At 44.4% G+C, this 18,996-nt stretch overlaps 1 protein-coding gene across 4 annotated transcripts in view; it reads right to left on the bottom strand.

Annotated features, from left to right (window-relative positions):
* Pdm3 (pou domain motif 3) overlaps positions 1–18,996 on the bottom strand; it is a 113,591-nt gene that overhangs the window by 11,068 nt on the left and 83,527 nt on the right. For all 4 annotated transcript variants that reach the window (XM_071777952.1, XM_071777953.1, XM_071777954.1 and 1 more), the window contains exons 3-8: positions 4,811–4,991; positions 4,553–4,711; positions 4,211–4,402; positions 2,173–2,334; positions 1,176–1,432; positions 150–366 (exon numbers count right to left, since the gene is read on the bottom strand). In XM_071777952.1, the coding sequence (XP_071634053.1) occupies positions 150–366; positions 1,176–1,432; positions 2,173–2,334; positions 4,211–4,402; positions 4,553–4,711; positions 4,811–4,991 (1,168 nt within the window). The remainder of the gene's footprint in view (positions 1–149; positions 367–1,175; positions 1,433–2,172; positions 2,335–4,210; positions 4,403–4,552; positions 4,712–4,810; positions 4,992–18,996) is intronic.

The raw sequence follows: 18,996 nt of genomic DNA, 5'->3' as shown, positions 1-18,996 counted from the left end.
AGGCGTAGCTCGATTATCATTTACGCGCGCGATGTGGACATCGTTTTAAATGCTCTGTCAAGTACCGCAAAACCAATTGACACAGATCGCTTCGACTTTCGACCCGTGGGTTAACGTAAAAAAAAAAATGAAAATAAACTGTGTCTTACTCGGAGAATCATTCAAGAGATCATCCTCCTCCTCCTTCGGACTGTGCATACTGCTCGGTGAAGCCTTTACTCCGACACCGCCAGGTCCGTGCGTCGTCGTGATGGTAATCTCGCCGTTGCTGGCGGCCAATCTGTTCAAAGCGGATGCGGCGGACACCACGGATTCGTTCAACGGCGACGACTGCTCCGGTCTCTCCCTGTGATGTTTTTCCGTCGGCTGTGAACACAATACGGTAGCGGAGACGGATTAGCTCACCGGGGACGAGAACGCGCCTCTTCCACGTCAATTATGCACTTAATAATGAGACGGAACCGCGAATCGAGACACTTTAGAGTGTAATTAGTGGAAGGAATGCCATCGGTACGGAATACTTTCTTAACGAGATCACTCGAGTATTGGGAATTATTCTGGTTGTTTCGCTGATCTTGCCAGCGGTCTACTACCGCCCCGGAAATGGGAACTGTACGTCCGACTGTGCATCGCGATCCGATAGAAATCCGTTTACATCGTTAGAAAAAAAATAGAAAAGAGGAGCGAGCGAAGGTATTTATTCTCTTTGATTCATATGGCAGTGTTATTCGTTGATGGAAGGTTAACTACACTAACGGTTATAGTTGAAATTATTGAGAAAGTGAATAACACGTATCGTACGGCCACTAGTGAGATGAAACGTGAAATGCATGCGGTTTTCGAAACAATACGACTATATGCGCGATATCACGAAAATATGAAGCTTATTGTAAAAGAAAAACATTGCTATTTTAACAAGCAGTGATATGTCTATCAATTTTGTTGATAGCATGACATGAAGAATTTTGCTATTTTATATCTGCGAAAACAACTACATAATTATATAAAGCTGTAATGTAACTAATTTAAATGCCAAATTATTACAAGAAAACAAGTTATATGGCAAATATCGTAAAATATTTGTTTCGTTAATTAACATTTCTTGTGTTACCGACAAATTTATACTATTTATATTTTTGAAAGAAAGATACTGAAAAGGGCGAGTCGGTACGTACTGTGTAATGATTCATATGCGAGGTGTGTCGGTGGCTGTGCTGTTGAGGCGATGTCGTTAAAAGTGGTTGCTGAGAAGCCTGAACGGCCTGTACAGCCTGCTGCGCCGCTTGCGCTTGTGCCGCTTGGGCAGCCTGAAGCAGTTGCTGAGGCTGCATCGCATTCAGAAGTTGTTGGCTCGCCGAGCTATTGCTCAGAAGATGCGGTAAAGCGGCAGGGTTCAGTCCTAATCCCGATGCCAGGCTGGGGCTCGTGGGAACTGATAAAAGGACAAGTAAACGCGCATAGTACGACATCCGATGCTACGTTAATCGCAATGTAAATACGACAGTATACTAACTGAATGCATTCGGACATTTTGATAAAATGTGTTATCGTAAAAAATTAACGTTAATTAAAAATTTTGAATTTAATAAAGAAGATGCAATATTTAACATTTCGAATACATGCGCTCAGCGTATTTTCTCTCTAATGTTTTAATTTTCCTATGAAATAATTAATGTTTATAAATAAATAATATCGCGTAAGCTCGAGGAAATCATAAGTACTTTCGTCCTATATTCAATTATATATTGCTAAATTACTCGATGCCTTAAAATTCACGCGAAAAAACACTCTGATTGCAATGTTTATTAATGAGTTCTGATTATACAAAACGCGTCATTGAACTATTCCGTATTTAAAGAATTAATTATTCAACACTGGATATTCGTGCGACATTACAGATATAGCAGATGCAGAAAAAATCGTTTATATTATATGTGTGAATATTTTGTTCAATTTTATGAGAAGGATAAAAATAATAATTTAATCTTATATGATAAACATATACAAGTTAAATGTATTAAAATATATTTAACGAAATATATTATATGGCTTCATACAAACAGAATCATATTTACATATGCATCGCGCAAAGATGGATATATTAAACATCTTATGATTACATCGAACGTATGACACAAGAAAATCTTATAAATAGATTAATGTTGAACTTACCATTGCTTGTAGGCGTATTAAGCATATTCTGCGGTTGAGCTAGAGATTGGAGATTCGCCAGTGTCGTAGAAACTACCTGTCCGTTGCTGAGCGCCAAATTCACCATTTGATTGTTCGTGACGTGACTGACCGGTATAGTCAAGATGGTTTGGGTAGCGATCCCTAAGGAATAAAAAACAATTTTTTCAAAATAAATGTGTTTCTCTGGAGAGACTGTTTCAGGATCGAGGGCGACGAAAGCAATTGATCACGTGATATAGCTTTCGAAAACGTTATATGATCTTATTTCGAATCAATAGATACTTCATTTCCATTATGAACATAGTCCACGCGTCGTTGATCCAGGATGGGTAGTAAAGTTATCAGAGTCTCATAGAGGGATTATTAGGCAACCCATAGGGCAGGTAACCTCGCAGGCTAGCGTAGTTGGCAAACTATTATCGTCATCTTAATAGTGGGTACAGGTACTGGACTGCGCTGCGCTGCGAGAAGGACGCCTAATCATACTTAGAATAGTTTCGGGATTACCTCCAGCTCCGCTAATCTGATTACCCTGTACACGCGCTTAATATGATTACTGATCATGAGTACGTACCCGTGTTGCCACCTACAGCTAAGCTAAGCAAATCCCGTATTTCGAACAGCCATAAAAGTTTCACGTTCTGAGGTAAGGTCAACCGACAATCCGATTAACGTGCAGTTCAAACCGAACGATAACGCGCTGCCAATACTTTCATTGTTGATTCGCGGTCTCTGACAGAAGTGTAATGATTTGAAAATATTTTGTTTATCCGAGCATGTGGCATGTGGCTCGCGACAGCAATATAATATTTGCTTTTCGTTTACGCGTTCATGAATTCTATCTAGAAGCAAGGAAAAATTTATCTCAACATTTTTAGAAATATCGGAGATTTATTTATATCTGATATAAAGAACGATTCGGATGATGTGTTATTTCCATTTTCAACGAATCAAGGCGTACATGACCTCCTCGTGTATTTTAATCTTCGCCGCTTTTTGGGTCTTAATCGTTCGTACGATAAAATCTCGGACGGCTGATATCACTTTAAATAAAGCCACGGACATTCTGCGCGGACAATAATTTCTATGAACGACAACCTATTGACCGCACTCTCGAGCACTCCTCAACTCATCCTCGCCGACACTCGATGTCTATCAGAGACCAATCGAGCGTTAGTCAGTTACCATCGATTGAGTCGAAAAGCAGTGCAAACATTATTTGCCGCCACGTAACTCGTCATCCTACCGCGGCCGGTCCATATCCACGAACTTCAATCCACTTAGGCGGAATCCCAAAGTTCTCCTGCCTCTCGTCCTCTGCCTCCGCCCTCCTCCGTGCTGTATCTCTATCTATCTCTCCCTCTTTCTCTCTCTTCTACCCTTTCTCTCTCTCTCTCTCTCTCTCTCTCTCTCTCTCTCTCTCTCTCTCTCTCTCTCTCTCTCTCTCTCGATTGCTAGAATAGGAACCTAACTTGGTAGAAACGAAGTTAGCGCGGACCGCAATCGATATAATAGCGGCCGAATCCGCGGAGCTGCGATGTCCAGCCAGTGAGTGCTAGGGTTAGGAGTATGAGGGGAGGAAGGGCGGACCCGAGAAAGGAGGCAGGATGGGGTGGGACTCGTGAGGTTGGAGAGGGGTAGTGAGACGTTAATTATACATTGAAATTAGTTGCAGAGTTTGCCCTGTGCTCGGCGAGGCAGTCTAGGACCACTAAGTATGGACGACGGACCGGCCTTAGTCCGAGCTCTGGTCAGAGATAGTCGATATTATATTATATATCGGCACATCTTGATTGCACAACATTATGCGCTGGCACAGCGCCGGGCTATGTGTTCCGTTCAGCGGACGCGCGATGATTTTATGCGTGGCAACCGTCGATGGAATTTTGATTGATTGTAATCTCGTAGATTGTGTTCACCAGCAATCGAGATCAATATTATGACGATAAGATATGCGAGAAAGAAAATCATCCGTGTTCGAACGATGTTGAAATTGTAGAGTGCTAGTGTAGCTTACCTTGCGAAGTGGGGATAAGAAGCTGAGCCCCTTGAATGCCCTGAACCAATTGACCGGACGTTAGGATGAATTGAGGCATCGCGACCGGTTGCGGTTGAGATAATAGCTGAGGTAACGTTGCCATTGGGGCTGAGCTAGGTGGCAAAAGGTGGGAAGCCGCCGTCGTACTCGAGGCTGTTGATACCGTTCCGCCTGGGAATGAAATTTAACGATTTCACCGCGTTAAATTACTCTTATCATCCGATTCTTGATCCTTGATTCTCCTTTCTGATCTTGCATAACCGCTCGCGTCTTTACATCTATTTAGATTCACGCTCAAGGAACTCGATTTATGCTTCTCACCTGACGAGCTGACGGTTAAATTCAACGGAGTATTGATCAGTTGATTATTAGTTAATCCCGCTGTCATTCCCTGAAGACCGGCGGCCAGTGACGCGACTTGTGGAAGATTTTGCAAATTCGCTAAATTCTGAAGATTCTGAAGTGTCACCATGCCGGCCACTGCGCACAAAATTCCAATAGTAAGGAAACAATGTTAATATCGGGATCGTGGAAGTCGATCAAGTTTTGTATTCCGTAAAGGAACAGTTTCGCACTTACTTGTCCCGTTTAGGTGAGCTTGCGCGACCGCCGCGCGTTTCGCTTGATGGAGATTCTCGGGTGACGGACTCCGTCGTCTCTTCCGTGAATTCTTTATGTCATCTATCATCATTTGGTGTTCGTGGAGCGCGCCACCACCTGTCGCCGGTTCGGGACTCCCAGCGCTACTCCTGTCGCTGTCCTGTAACAGATACATATATATTCACATGTATGATAGATATATAATCGCGCCAGATTGAAATTCAATCACCTTCGATTTATACGAGGTCGGACAATAGTCGCGAGAAATTTCGTGAATTGAACGTTGAATTGAATTACACTATACTGTCCAATAATAATAATAATAATAATGCTAATTAAATGTGCATTATTTTAACTAACACGCGGATTAGTAAGAGATCAAACATCTTTCGGAGTTTCGATGTGAAACATTACGCATCATTCTCTCTCATGAAAATCAATCGTACAGCGACGCAAAAGGCTTTAATACGAGTTAACAGTCATTTCCAAAATGACTGAAACATTCAATTATACGCGCGTGGTTCGTTAACGTGCGATGCTTTTTATTGCGAGCGGTGCGTTTAACGTCGAAAATAGATTAATAATCATTCGCGGTCCACATAAATGATGCGCATTAAAATATTCCATTTCAGGTCGGTGGAGGTGAGAAAAAACAATGACAGTAAATTAATGACGATAATTATTGTAATATAATGCACACGTAAACCAATGAGTCTTACGACACGAACGGTGATCACTGTCGAATATTAATTTCAATATCACTTACGCGTGGCAATGAAAATTGAGCTCGCCTGTATTATCGCGATGCCGATCCTTGCCCATAAACATAATCCAGCAATGCGCTCGGGCAAAGTGATTTAGTTATTCACGCTCAATAACACATTTTTGGAATTAACTTTGGTCGGCCGAGCCGACCGTCCCGATTTAATCAATACCAATTTGGCAGGACCGCGCGACATACGGTGCATCGTGACTTTCGAAAATTCTCATCGACAAACAACAAACGAAGGGATTATGCGGGAAGGCGAGAATTGCCGCGCGAAAAAAAATATATATTAATCACGCGTTCCCCCTCCCCCCGCGGTTGCTCCGCTTTCGTGCCTGCAGATATATAATTCATGCATATTTACGGAATACCAGCGGAATAATTAACGAACGCCGGCACATTAAGGCGTGCCGTACGTGTGCACGTGTAGTCGAGGTTCTTAGAAGACAATCTAAATTATAATAAATCGATGGAGTATATATACCGTAATGCTTTACCACCACGAGTGTATATCGACGGTGGTGGTGGCTGTGCCGTGGAGAGTAATGTTACCGGTGCGGCCTCTTTGCATAATGGTATGGAAATATGCCGGAACGTGTATCGCCATAGTTGGATACAGATTAAGCGTTTTAGAGCTTCGACACTCGAGTAATTCGAGAAAAAGAGTTGCCGCACGGATAACTGGACCTATGAATAAATCCTGGAAAAGCTTCCGCGGCGGTTATCTTAGACGTACGACTGCTCCGACTAGACGTATTGACGCAAATGTCAAAGAAAGTTAGTCTCAACGTAGGGTAAACGAAAAATATATCAATGATATTTAAGACAGCAACAAAATCGAGCTACAGATTGCGAAATTGTAAATATCTTTTTCATTATTTTCTTAGAAAAAAAGATTGTAAAATAAAAATCGGATAAAACTTTTAACCAATCCGTAAATATCGCATTAATTGTACCGTCAAAGGATCTCAGTCTACATTCAGCTGGACATTTTTTTTTATAAAAGGGATATCCTCTGGGTGCGGCTTGTAATCCCGGCTTGAATTTTCGTCAAAGTCGCACAATGGGCCGCGCGCGTCGCTGGTCGAGGCATTTCATTGCATAAAAAATAGATAAAGCCTGGTCGATAGGTAACGAACGAAAATAGGAGGCGCAGAGGGTACGGCAGTTCAATTTTTTTTCCACGCAAATTCGTAAACGGCTATACCGCCAGTATAGCCATCCTATATTAAATGGACGAGGCGAGGGGGATTAGTTGAATGCACAGGTTCGACCATTTTGCTTGTAAAAGTGCACGCGATATACAGCCAGGCGTAGAAAACACATGTTTACAGGTTTCCACTATTTCGCATAAATTAATCAGTGCAACAGCATCGCAGTGCATAGAACAATTTTGTGTGAGATCGTCGACTTTGCTATAACTTGCCAACTATTCCTTTATCATATAAAAACAGAAAGATACGATTTATACACGTTTCAATAAAATAATGCATTAAATAAACTTCTTGAAAGTAAACAAATCTCGCAATCATAACTTCAAAAGTTCTTCTATTTTTGTACATTTCTATAATTCTTTTGATTCAAATATGTATTATTATGGAGGAATGAAATGAATATTGATAGCATCAAGAAGGCTGTAATTTGTAATTAGCGCCTATGATTGCTCGCTTCACGCGCCTCGAGAGATAATACGGCAGTCGGTTTATCCAAGCACGTCAAACAAAAGAAGTCACATCACCCACGCCACTGGTGTTTCGCCAACGCGGACGTTTTAAATTCCCTGAGCGAAATCAGTCACATGATCGATAAAAAATCGTTATCCCGCATCCATAAGCCATTTCGCTAATGCGAAAAACCGAGCTGGATCCTCTCCCTCTCTCTCTCTCTCTCTCTCTCTCTCTCTCTCTCTCTCTCTCTCTCTCTCTCTCTCTCTCTCCCCCGCGAACGGGGCGGACGATGAACGCGAGCGGCCAGTGGGAGGCGCGAAAAAAATACACGGGGCAGAGAAAAGAGAGGGCGGAGAGCGTTCGGTTGGTCGTTGGAAATGCAACAATAAACATTACTTATCGGCACGGGGGTCTCTAACAATGCGTATACGAGGAGAAGCGGCGCGGCTGGTAGCAAAGCGCAAGTTTTTTGCAATAAAGTCATTTCGAGCCGTTTGAGTTATGGGTAATTCCTGTGGAACGCCCGGGCCTGTGTGTGCGCTCTAGCTGGCTGGTCCGAGTCCGGTCCATTGATTAGTATTAATGACTTAGCTGCACTCATTTCGCCCGAATAAAAGTAATTGGATTTGGCTTCGACCCCGCGCGGACCGCGCTGTAGTTTGGCGTCGGCGGCGACGGGCGGCGTCGGCGGCCGCGGCGTCGGCGGTGGCGACGGCAGTGGCTGGCAGAACAAAACTGGTGGGCGCGTGTAAAAATACATTAATATCTGTTTGCGCTTAATAAACGATAGCCGTGCTGACTTCAGACTAATGGCCGTATTCCGGAATCGGTAATACGCATTTTTATGTTTCTTTCTGAAACGCGGCGCTGCGCCGCATCGCACCGTGCCGGTTCCATCCCATCTTCAGCCGCGGCTCCTCTGTTCCTGCCCCTGGTGATCGATTTGTCGAGCGGGGTACTCGTTATGAAAATTGAGCGATTTTTTTTGGCAGGAGAAAGTTTTGCTCCTGTACGCCTATTCTGTAATTCTTAACGACAGTGTCGTTATCGTTATATAATGTCGTCGCGCATCTTTTTTACCATATATTATACTTGCGCAAAAGTTACAGAATCAGGGCCTTGGTCAAAATCACGAGTATGAGCGAAAGAGGTTTTTACAAGTTTTCACCCGAGTATTACGAATCGCAATTTTGGCAATATTAATATGTTAGTTAATTGTAAGACGAAAATTACAGATATATTTCTGCCAAATAAGAAGTAAAAAAGATGTTATGAAACCTTAAGGCATATAATTAGATATAAAATGTATTTAAAAAAAAATCGACGATTATGTTCAACTTGTTTCTCACAAACTGTTTTTCAAGCGTTTAAACTATATTGGATGGAGTGATTCCGTCGCTATATATTGTTTGCAATAAATAATCCCTTGTAAATATATTCAAACAGTTTAAAGCTGACTGTATAATTTAAATCTTGCAAATTTTGTTTATATTTACGTGTCAATAATTATCACGCAATCATTGATCGAGGTCAATAATTATACGGAATCATTCAATCACGTTCTAAGAAGGCATAAAAAGGCGAAGGTACGATGAATTTCCTTCACGATTAAGGATTCTAACGAATCCTGCGGGGGGTCGCAATTATCACGTGGTCATTGCGAAAGGATGTTATCGGGAGTGGAAACTCAGCGAGACAGTGGCAGAGGGTCTGCTCTCTATACGGAAAGGACAGAACAGAGATAACTAGAGAAAGATAGACAAAGACAGTTTGGCAGAGAGAGAATCATGGAGATAGTCATAGAGGGGAGACAGAGAGAGAGAGAGAGAGAGAGAAAGAGAGAGAGAGAGAGAGAGAGTAAGAGATAGAATCCGCTCGACCCCTCGGTTCAGGCCGCTTTGTCTGTAAGTGTAATTAGTCCAGGGTGGGGTTCCTGGGAGTCGAGGCTCGGGGGTATAAGGGAGGGTAAAAGAAGGGGGGTGCAGCGGAGGCAACGGGGTGGTTCATCCTGGCTTCCCTCGCCCCGTCGCCGTGCCCCACCACCGCCTTATTTATATGCAAATGAGCTTCATTTCGCGATATTAATGTTCCACCCGAGTCGGCCTGCCTCGGCGCGAAAGGGTGCGAGGATACGCGGAAAAGGGTTCGTCCTCTTGCTTCGTATGTGTTTACGACCGTTTCGTCTGTATGGACAGCAGTCGAGTCAAAATGTTAAAAATTGCGACGACCTCAATGGCCGAATAGATGATGTTACATTTCGTCTTTTAATAGGACTGCGATGACACGGCGTAAACTAATTATATAAATTAGAGCACGGAGTTATAAATATGAGAAAGAACAGCGAGTTAATCGAAAGAATTTTGAAAAAGAGGTGTATTTCTAACGTTTCACTTTATACTTATTCCGAGACAAATCGAGAGCAGTGGTGACTGTCATCGCGACTGCAAGAAATCCGCCTTACGGTTACCTCCTCGGGCGTGCTGCGCGATTAATCGCTATAACACGATGACTTGTCAGCCTTCCCAGGCGGATCGAAAATTTCCAACGGCACGCCGCGCCGGCATAGTCCCAAGTCGCGGCACTTACATGGCGCGTAGGTAGTACAGATAATGACCGATTTATCGTAACGAGTGGAGCGTGGCGGCGGGTAGACAGACCCCCATCAAGGCCCCACCGGGGTAAATTAACAACAGACAAGCCACTTGAAACATTACCGAGGCTTCCTTGCGAAGCAAGCTGGGGGTGGGCTCGCGCTGTTGCCTTACTCAACATAAATTAGGGCCGATAGAAAGGGTAGATTGCAGAATGTTGAGTGTATAACGACCGGCGCGCACTGCCGGTAACAGTGTCTCGAGCATCCGCGCGTCGCGTCTTACTCCTGCGGCGCACGCGAGCCCGAAAAATTTTCGCCGCTGCACGCCACCGGGATTTTACACGCTCATGCACAAGGAGATTCGAGTGCCAATATCGAGTCCCGCGAGGTCCCACGGTTTAATCGATACGAGATGTGTTAAAATATCGTTTATGATGTGATTAAATTATAATTTATTAAAATGTAGTAATTTTTTAAAAAGATCTAGCTCTTGAAGTATACTACATACTTATCGAATAAATTTGAAGAGTGAGATTATGAGAGTTCATAAATGAATCGACGTAAATTTCCTTTGCTGAAGAAAAAAAATAGTTTAGTTTTATAAGATATATTCGCTAATGATCTTGCATCATCGATATTAAAATATATTTTTACGTAGCTTTATGTAATATTGAAGGGGAAAGTGATCGTTACGTTGAACGGTTTCTCCGGTAATGTTGCCTGAGTTTCCTTCGAAAAGCTTAATTACGGCGAGTCAGCGAAATAATTCGAAATAGGAGTAAACGTTTGTGTCGACGGTATTTGCATTTAATGGATATTAAAATGAATGACCATCGCTCATTACGAATGCCGCAGGGCGTCCGTAGTAAAATCGTGGGTAATGAAGTCGCGGGGGCGAATCTTACTTGTAAATGGATCCTTCATTATATCCAGATACAGTTCTTTGAGGAATGCGTTCTAACGACTGTTCGGACACGCTGCTAAGAAATTTATGAGAATTTCTCACCGCAATATTGAAAATGCGGCGTAATCGCCTCTATAAAGACGTATCGCTGAATTATCTCGCGAATATGCAGTCCAGTCTTGATGAGATGTTATACATTTGAATTAAGTTCATTTACGCAACTACAAAATCGAGACTGGCTGTCTAGACGACGAAACGTTAAGAGAGAAGAATAATGTTCTCGAATATATTTTATATTGACACGCAAGTAATATGCAAAATTTTACACATCTCTCAGTTTTTCCACCTTTTTGACCCGCAGTACAAGCAGCTCGAGCAATCTATTTCGGGTATTCTTCACGGCGGGGCATCTTAATGTGCACGAGTCGTAAACCACGCGGACGTGGTGTAAATCTATTCGTACCGTCGTTGTTTAGCTCGGTCTGTGCCCTAAGAGAGGGCGGTCGGTCGAAGCAGAAAGAGAGGGAGGACGGGGACAACGCCGGGGGGTGGTGGTTGAGTGAGAGAATCGGAGGTGGGTCGACCGATGCATGAATATACATGACCTTACCACCAACCCTTACACCGCAACGGGGCTCTGCTTACATTATTGTATATCTAATTCCGCGGGTGGTTCTCAAAATTTGCCGGAGGCCGCGGCAACGACAGCGCGCCGCGACGGTTGCCTACGTCCGGCTGAGAATCACTGCCGGCTCACGACATTATGCAGGCAGTCTACATATTATACATTCGGACTGGGATTCAATTAAGTTTGGTTAGACCAAGTCCCGCGGCCCTCTCCCGCATCCGGTCTGTATTTCCTTTCTCCGACTCACGCCTGCAGAGGTGTTCCGAATAGCGCGCATTTTTGGTACAGCCGATATTGTCGTAGAGTAAGATTTTCGCCGAGATTCTTGTCCAACATTGTATTTAATCTCGAAGATTACAAACACATAATTGCTCACCCGTTTTCACAAAAAAAAATCAATTATATTCATTAAATGATAAAATGCAAAATTATTGATTTTTCCTAGATATATGACAAGTACGCGCTATAAGAAATCTAAGCAGATATCCATTAGAAAATAGCGTAGCATCTAGCAATAAAGTCGCACCGTGTTGCTTCTGTGTCTCTTGAATTTCTCAATTGCAATAAAATCGAGGAATTCGACACTGGCGGGAAATTCAGCGGAATCGCGACGGAGGTCGAATTACAACCTAATTCGCCGAAACTATGATTATCCATCAGCCGACTGAGCCGACTCAATCATAGCCGAGTCGGTCCTCGCGACACAAGCAACAAGAGCGTTTGACATTTGGCGGGCGTAACCAACCGTGGCAATAAGGTTAATTGAAATACGTCAAGTATAACGCGTATAGCGCTGAGAATACTTGTACGAGTCGATCGTCGGTGCGCCCGGCTCAAACACGCACACGCTCGTGACACACTTCGATATATACTACTGGATGGGTAATTAGCGGGACCACGTGGTGCAGTCACGATACGAAGAGACGCACGGGCGAGAGCGCCGGCAAGTGCGTGAGCGCTCGTCGAAAAGGATGACGGATAGGTCGTTGGGGGTGGAGATCACGTAAGGGCGGATCAGGATGAGGGGGGAGGGGGGGCTTGGAGGGTGGCTGGCGCGCAGCGGGAAGGAAAGCGAAGGGACGCTATAATAATGACGGAAAATTGCGCGTTTCCATGTTACGCGGCGCAGATCGTCAGCACTTAATTCAATTCGATTGCGATACAGTTCAATAATTCGATTAATTAAAAAATATCACAGAGCCGCTCAGTCGGCTCGATCGGCTGCCTTCCGCTTCGCGAGAGGCGCAAGGTCTCCGAACGGGCGCCCCCCTTTGAGCGCCTCTGGTTAAGAGGGCCGGTAACATCGATGGCGCAGAGCTCAGCTAATAGCTGAAACGCTCCCCTCGATGTTGCCGCATCATCTGTAATTATTTGATTATGAGTATCGAACGCGCTCGGCATTCCCGAAAATCCTCCCCAACGAACTGCGTTCATTTCAACGATTTTTTGCCGTTCAATTGTATGCAAATCAACAACCCTTCACCTGTATCTTCAAATGTATAGCGTAGACGCGACGTGTACTTGACTCGTAAAAAAATCTTATTAATTATATTAATACTATAATAAGCCGTACTAATTAAATTAATGGAAAACTTGTGCTTCCCACAGATCGTTCAGTGGTAAAAAAAAAATAAGAATGATAAAAAATGTTTACGATTGCCACGATAGTAACTTCATGGAAAAGAGAAGACAATTATTTATTGACGTACGAACGCGAAATAAAACCGGAGAATTAAGATTTTTAATTATTGATAAGATCGATTTTAAAAGTGGCGATACGCGCAACAGTCAATATTTGAGAATATATCCCGACATACCATTGCTATATCAATGTTTAATTAAAAACAAATGTTGCGGTGACGTCTATCTGCGGATTACTTTCTATTAGTTAATTAATTACGCCATATCGATATCTCTCCCGCTATTTCATTAATATGAGGATAACGACATAATAATGCGACTGCCACGTCACGCGATGCCCCGCGACGGTTTTCCGGAAATTCGAAAACATATAGGTAACCGCACGTTAGAGATTCGCCATACTTAAAAATAGCTGACGACGACGACGACGCGAAGCGCCGCGCCGCCGCGCCGAGGAGCATTCGGGAATGTTATAATCCCGGCGCAGTGTCATAATGATAATAACAACGCGTTAATTAAACTCGCTGATTTATGCGCCTTTCATATTGTAATTGCTCACCGAACTCGAGTCGAGACGCGGAAAGCGAGCGCGCAGCTACGGTCTCGGGCGATCTCTCGCTCGAAGAGCTGAGATAATGCGAACGAATTAATGAGTCAAGGCGCAATTAATATCGACCACTCGCGCTCGCCGTGCTAACGGCAAAACCTCAACGTTATCTTTATCCTCGCGCCGCCGCTAGAAAGAAAAGACGCGGGGAGACGGAAAGATGAGCGGAGATTTTCGTAATTTTTTCCACGTTATAATCGTAATAGCGCGCGAGAGGAAACGTTCGCTAAGCTCCTGGTATAAAGTGCGAGAGTTTCGCTCGCGTAGATTGCGTATTCTCCTTTCGCTGCCCAATTCAGCTCAAGAGTCTCGAATACAATTTGTTACGATTTAACGTCGGCCGCGGGGGGGAGGGGAGGGAGGGAAGGAGGAAAAGCGGGCGGACGCAAATCGCTTATTTACACCGTGAACGGTGTAATACGCACGCGCTGGAGGCCATATTTAGTTTACCAACCCGTGGGTATAATGTCTTTTTAGGTACGTTAATTAACAGTATTCATTTTGCACAAAGGTTTCTAATTACGCACTGTACGGAGCCATAGACTTAGTACCGCCTCCGCCATGGAAATGTTATGTCCTTCCGCGAGGTCTGGAGTTTACGACGTTGACGTCAGCGAAGTGCAACGGGTACGAGACCGAGCACTTTCAGGCTTGATTTTCGGCCGGGGGGGTTTCGCCATCGGCATCGGCATCGACCCTTAGCCGAGAGACGTCCTCTTCCGACGTCCGCAAGATTCGACGCCGCTAGTCGCGGCCCGCGGCCGAGAACCCGGCGACGGTCGGCCGCCACCATTGCGGGTCAATACTTGTCCAGCCGCTTCAGTTAGCAGTCGCATTAATTAATTATAATTAAGTTTTAGTTGACGCGGCCGTGGAGCGCGGAGCGGAGCGGAGCGGGGTAAGCAAGGCAGGTAGCTACGCGACTCGCATTTTGAGCATTACCGATATTATGCAGATTTCACCCCCTTTCGCCGCCTGGGTGTACCTCCCGCCCTCCCTCCCTCCCTCCCACCACCCTAGCTCTCTCCCCGTTTCTGCCACTGCCTCTCCTTCACCTTACAACACTTCACCCCAACCCCATCGCGCACCCCCCGCCGCCGCCGCTCCGACCGTCCTCACCCTTCAAGACACGCTCGCTTCTCGTGCCACTTGCCAAGCGAGTCGGAGAATGAATTATTTACTTATTTACGGTACGGAACTAGCGAGCGGCTCGTTACTTACCTATAGACAGTCGAATTAAAGCGCCAAGGTTGAAATCGCACGTCGGCCCCCGTGGAGTGGAGGGTCGATGGAGAGTCGTTTATACACGATGCGCTCTCGTAGTTTTCTCGTAACACATCTTGACGCGACATTTCGAAAAGCGTCCATTAGTGATTAAATATCGCCCTCATAACGCTTGGTTCTGAAGTGCGCTTCGTATCTGCAGGTATACGGTGAAAACGCTTTGAGCGCAGACGCTTCGATGAACTTTCTTTCGTAGAGAAAATTTTCGTGACCAGTCGAGTGCGGAAGAGCGCGGAATAGGACGCGCCCTACGGCCACGGCTTCCGCCTTTCGCGAATGGTTTTGGCAAGGGGTTGCTGAAACGACGTCAGGCGTAGTCTCGAGCGGCGGCAACTGCACGTCGCCGTAAGAAGCTGTTAATCTTCGGTAATAAACTGTATTTTCATTATAATACGGCATGAATATGCAACGGCGATAATGGCCTTAATATCCCGGCATGCATCTTCCTGTGCTTTACGAGCTGAGCCTCCTCTGCCGGAATTTGAGGCGTACTCACAGTGGATTTTGCGACGACGTTACTGCCGCGCCGCTACTGCCGTCGCTCTCAAGAAGATCTCCTCTTGAGCACAACGCGCGCATTCGCGACTTCCTTCTCGAGGCCGCAGACGAAACGTATCATCATTTCGTCATCTATTCGTATTACGATTGTCTAGGATAATGCGTGATCGCGCAATGAGCAGTTTCATTCCATATTATTTAAAACCATTTTGTAGCGCACGTTTTTTTGTACACTCATCTATATTACGCATTTAAAACTTAATTTATATATATATATATATATATATATATATATATAAATTAAGTTTTAAATGCGTAATATATATATATAGAATTAGATTTAGAATTAGAAAAGTAGAAATCCAAAACGTTAACATTGAGGATTGGTTACATTTGCGCAAAACTAATTTTCTACCTATCAATATAGAAATAAAGGACTACGCTCGATCGAGAATCCGAGCTTGTAATGGGCGCGATACGTTACGCATCGCCGTTAATGCGAGCCGACTTAATGTAAGCAGCGAGCGAAGGAATAATAGTGGCCTAGCCTACGGACATTCATTTATCTTAGTTTATTGCCAGCTGCGAGGAAACAAACACCGCTAGAATACGCAACGACGCGCCATTAACCCCTCGGTCGGCTTTGCCAACCTGAGCTTAACGTTGTGTCGTGCACTTTTGCCCCGTACCGAGTTCGCTTTCACATTCGATGACGACTGAAACGATACATCGTCGTTAACATTTACTTCTCATGCCGTTGCCACTTGCAATCGGGAGCCGCGCGATATCCTGATTGTTTTAATCCTTCCGAGTGAACGGGACAGCGAACGAGACCAAACATTTACTTTCGTTATTCGTATTCATCTGAACAAAATGAATCGAACTTAAAAGAGCTATCTCGGCTATAGTTTGCGCAGGATACAGCAAACATAAGCCCGATTGCACTGATAGTCGTTTACACGAATCATATCGGGATTTGAATAGAATAGTTTGATACGTAAGGGAAAGATATCTCTTTCATCACTTTGTCTGCAAGTGCCACATTATTTTAGTCTATTAAAAAATTACTTCACAAATTTTTACCTTTAATCATACTGACTTTGTAATATCGATTTAGGCCTCGGCGCTCTTTATTCTCTCTTTCCTTCAAAATTTATTTTCCATAACTCTCCTTCGCTTTATCTATCTCTTTCATACTATTCCATTACTTAGTAACTATTTTTCTAATTCCGCATTTAAATTGACGCAAGACTTCTATGTTCTAATCTAATTTCTTCATTGCTTCTCTTATGTCCTTTCATTTATCTCGCTATTTAAATTTAGATTCGCACACCTTACAAGGCATATGTCTTTATTTTGATAAGAGTCCTGTCGTTATAATGAAGAAGATACGGAGACTATAAGAAGGGGAAGAGATTCCGTAGGATAATTCCGGCGGAAAACCGAGACGAAATCGGATACCGATCGACCAAACTGCGCGTAATTAGCGTAGCGCGGACCGAGCGCTGTTTTCTAGTGAAACAAATTAGACCGTTGTGTCGCACGAACGAATAAATTTAGAGAATGTTTCGCACCGAACGCAAAAAACAAAAAAAGGGTAGGCGGGCGCGAGCGAGAGTAGGTGGATACTGGAGGAAAAAAATTCGAGAGGGTAAAAATGTTTCTGGCATGGTGTATAATGGACGCATTGCGCGCGAATATAATGAGATTTTACAGTGCAATTCACATAAAGCATCGGAAACAACAAAAGGCTGGGGGTGGAGGGGAGGAGCGCGATAAAAATGCCTGCGCCTAAACACATTATTTCTACCCCATCCTCGCGCACGCATTCACCACGCGACGCTCCCGATCTCCGACCGTCGACTCTCGCCGCCCCATTATCATTCCCGGACTATTTTTCACCATTTCGAAACCTCGTATTATGCAAAAATTACGACGCATGAATGAAGAATATCGATACGTCATTCAGAATTGTCTCGATGTGAGTAGTTAATCAAATCTCGATGTAAACCACATTGATGTCGCCCTGAACTTGATCGCTCCAGTTATTGGCGTTGAAACTTGCGAAGTACCGTAATCTTATGTACTACCTGTTTCTATCTATTTTTCTTCGTTGAAACATTTCCGGTCCTTCGACCCTGAATAGCCTTTGAGCGTTGTCAAATGCCAGCGGTGGCTTGAAAGCGAGCAAACAAACTGAACGAGGAAAGAAGAGAGAGAGAGATGGTGAAAGAAAATTGAACAGGGAGAGAAAGAGCGAGAGGAAGCAAGGGTACGATAGAGGCAATCGCGACAGGGAGCGAGCGAGGGTGGCGGAAGGAGACAAAAAAATTGGAGGGTGCGTTTCGTCGCGCCGATAAATTTTGAATGCACCTACCGCCGCGCCGCGCCGTCGGGAGAATTAGTAGCCTGTTGGTAATGATCAAAAAAAATTATAAACAAAAGATTCCACGGATGGCGAGCCTTTTTCGTGGATCAGCGAGGCAAGCGGATCGCTTGCGAAAAGCTTTGACGGTTCCCGACCTGGCCGACATGGCTCTCTCATTGCCGGCCAAACCTACGACGCTATATTTAAAAATCGGCGCGCTCTCCCGGAAACTTTCACTACAAAGGGAAGGGGCCAACCGTTTACATCGGGTTTATTAAAATCGTGCGCTCGCGGATGAACCAAGCGGACGTATATCGGAGTCCAGGTCTGGCCACTTGGATTCGATTTCTCGCTCAAATTTTTGTTCACAGGGTGAAACCGTAGGTCCTTCAGTCGTCCCAAATTTTGGCCAAAATGTTTCGATGTTTATTCGCATAAGTAATATACGCGCGGGCAACGCTTTTTGTCTTTTCCCCATCGTGTATCACCAGTGGATTCGCTCGACCACGTTGACGCGGCGAATTCGTCAATATCATTTATTACGAAGGGGAACAATGCGCCACCACCAATTCGCGTGCCTGATGCATCATAAAGGATCGCAGCAACAGTGGCAACCGTCCGTGCGCGCGACTCAACACTTTCGAGCGGTTGTGCAATAATGGGCCTGCTCTTTAATAATGCGAGCGTTACGAGAATTCGTAATCAAACCAGATGGCACACAGAGACGCGGCGTCAACTCCGGCCAGGCGTGGATGGCGCGTAGCCGGAGCGCGGATGCGAAAAAGAGAAGGGAAAAAAATAATACGCTATCGTATTGATGGAATCATTGATATAACGGGCAGTCTCGCGTTATACAAGCGCCGGTTTTAAACGCGAGTTCCGCTGATGCGAGTCGTGCGTCCGCCCTGACGCGAGTGTGAGCTGACATCACACGCTCTATAGGGAGATTCATTATTTTTAATTAAACAAAATAATAATACGCTTATTAATTGATTAATTAAACATCACGTATGCATTACGCTCCTCCATCAATGGCATCGTCATTTAATCCACCCCTCGAGCCTTTGGATGCCGGCTGCTTGTTAAGCTGACTTCTACCCCCGCAGTTTTATTAGCCTGCATCGATACGGAGTGAACGAGGAAAGAAACGAAAAACTCGATGAACGACTCGAAATAATTAGGTATATATGTTATAACAAGCTCATCCAA

The sequence above is a fragment of the Temnothorax longispinosus genome, chromosome 5 (genome assembly GCF_030848805.1).
Source record: "Temnothorax longispinosus isolate EJ_2023e chromosome 5, Tlon_JGU_v1, whole genome shotgun sequence".
Taxonomy (NCBI): domain Eukaryota; kingdom Metazoa; phylum Arthropoda; class Insecta; order Hymenoptera; family Formicidae; genus Temnothorax; species Temnothorax longispinosus.
Note: the sequence above shows the minus strand (reverse complement) of the source record. Positions and strands in the feature narration are given on the sequence as shown.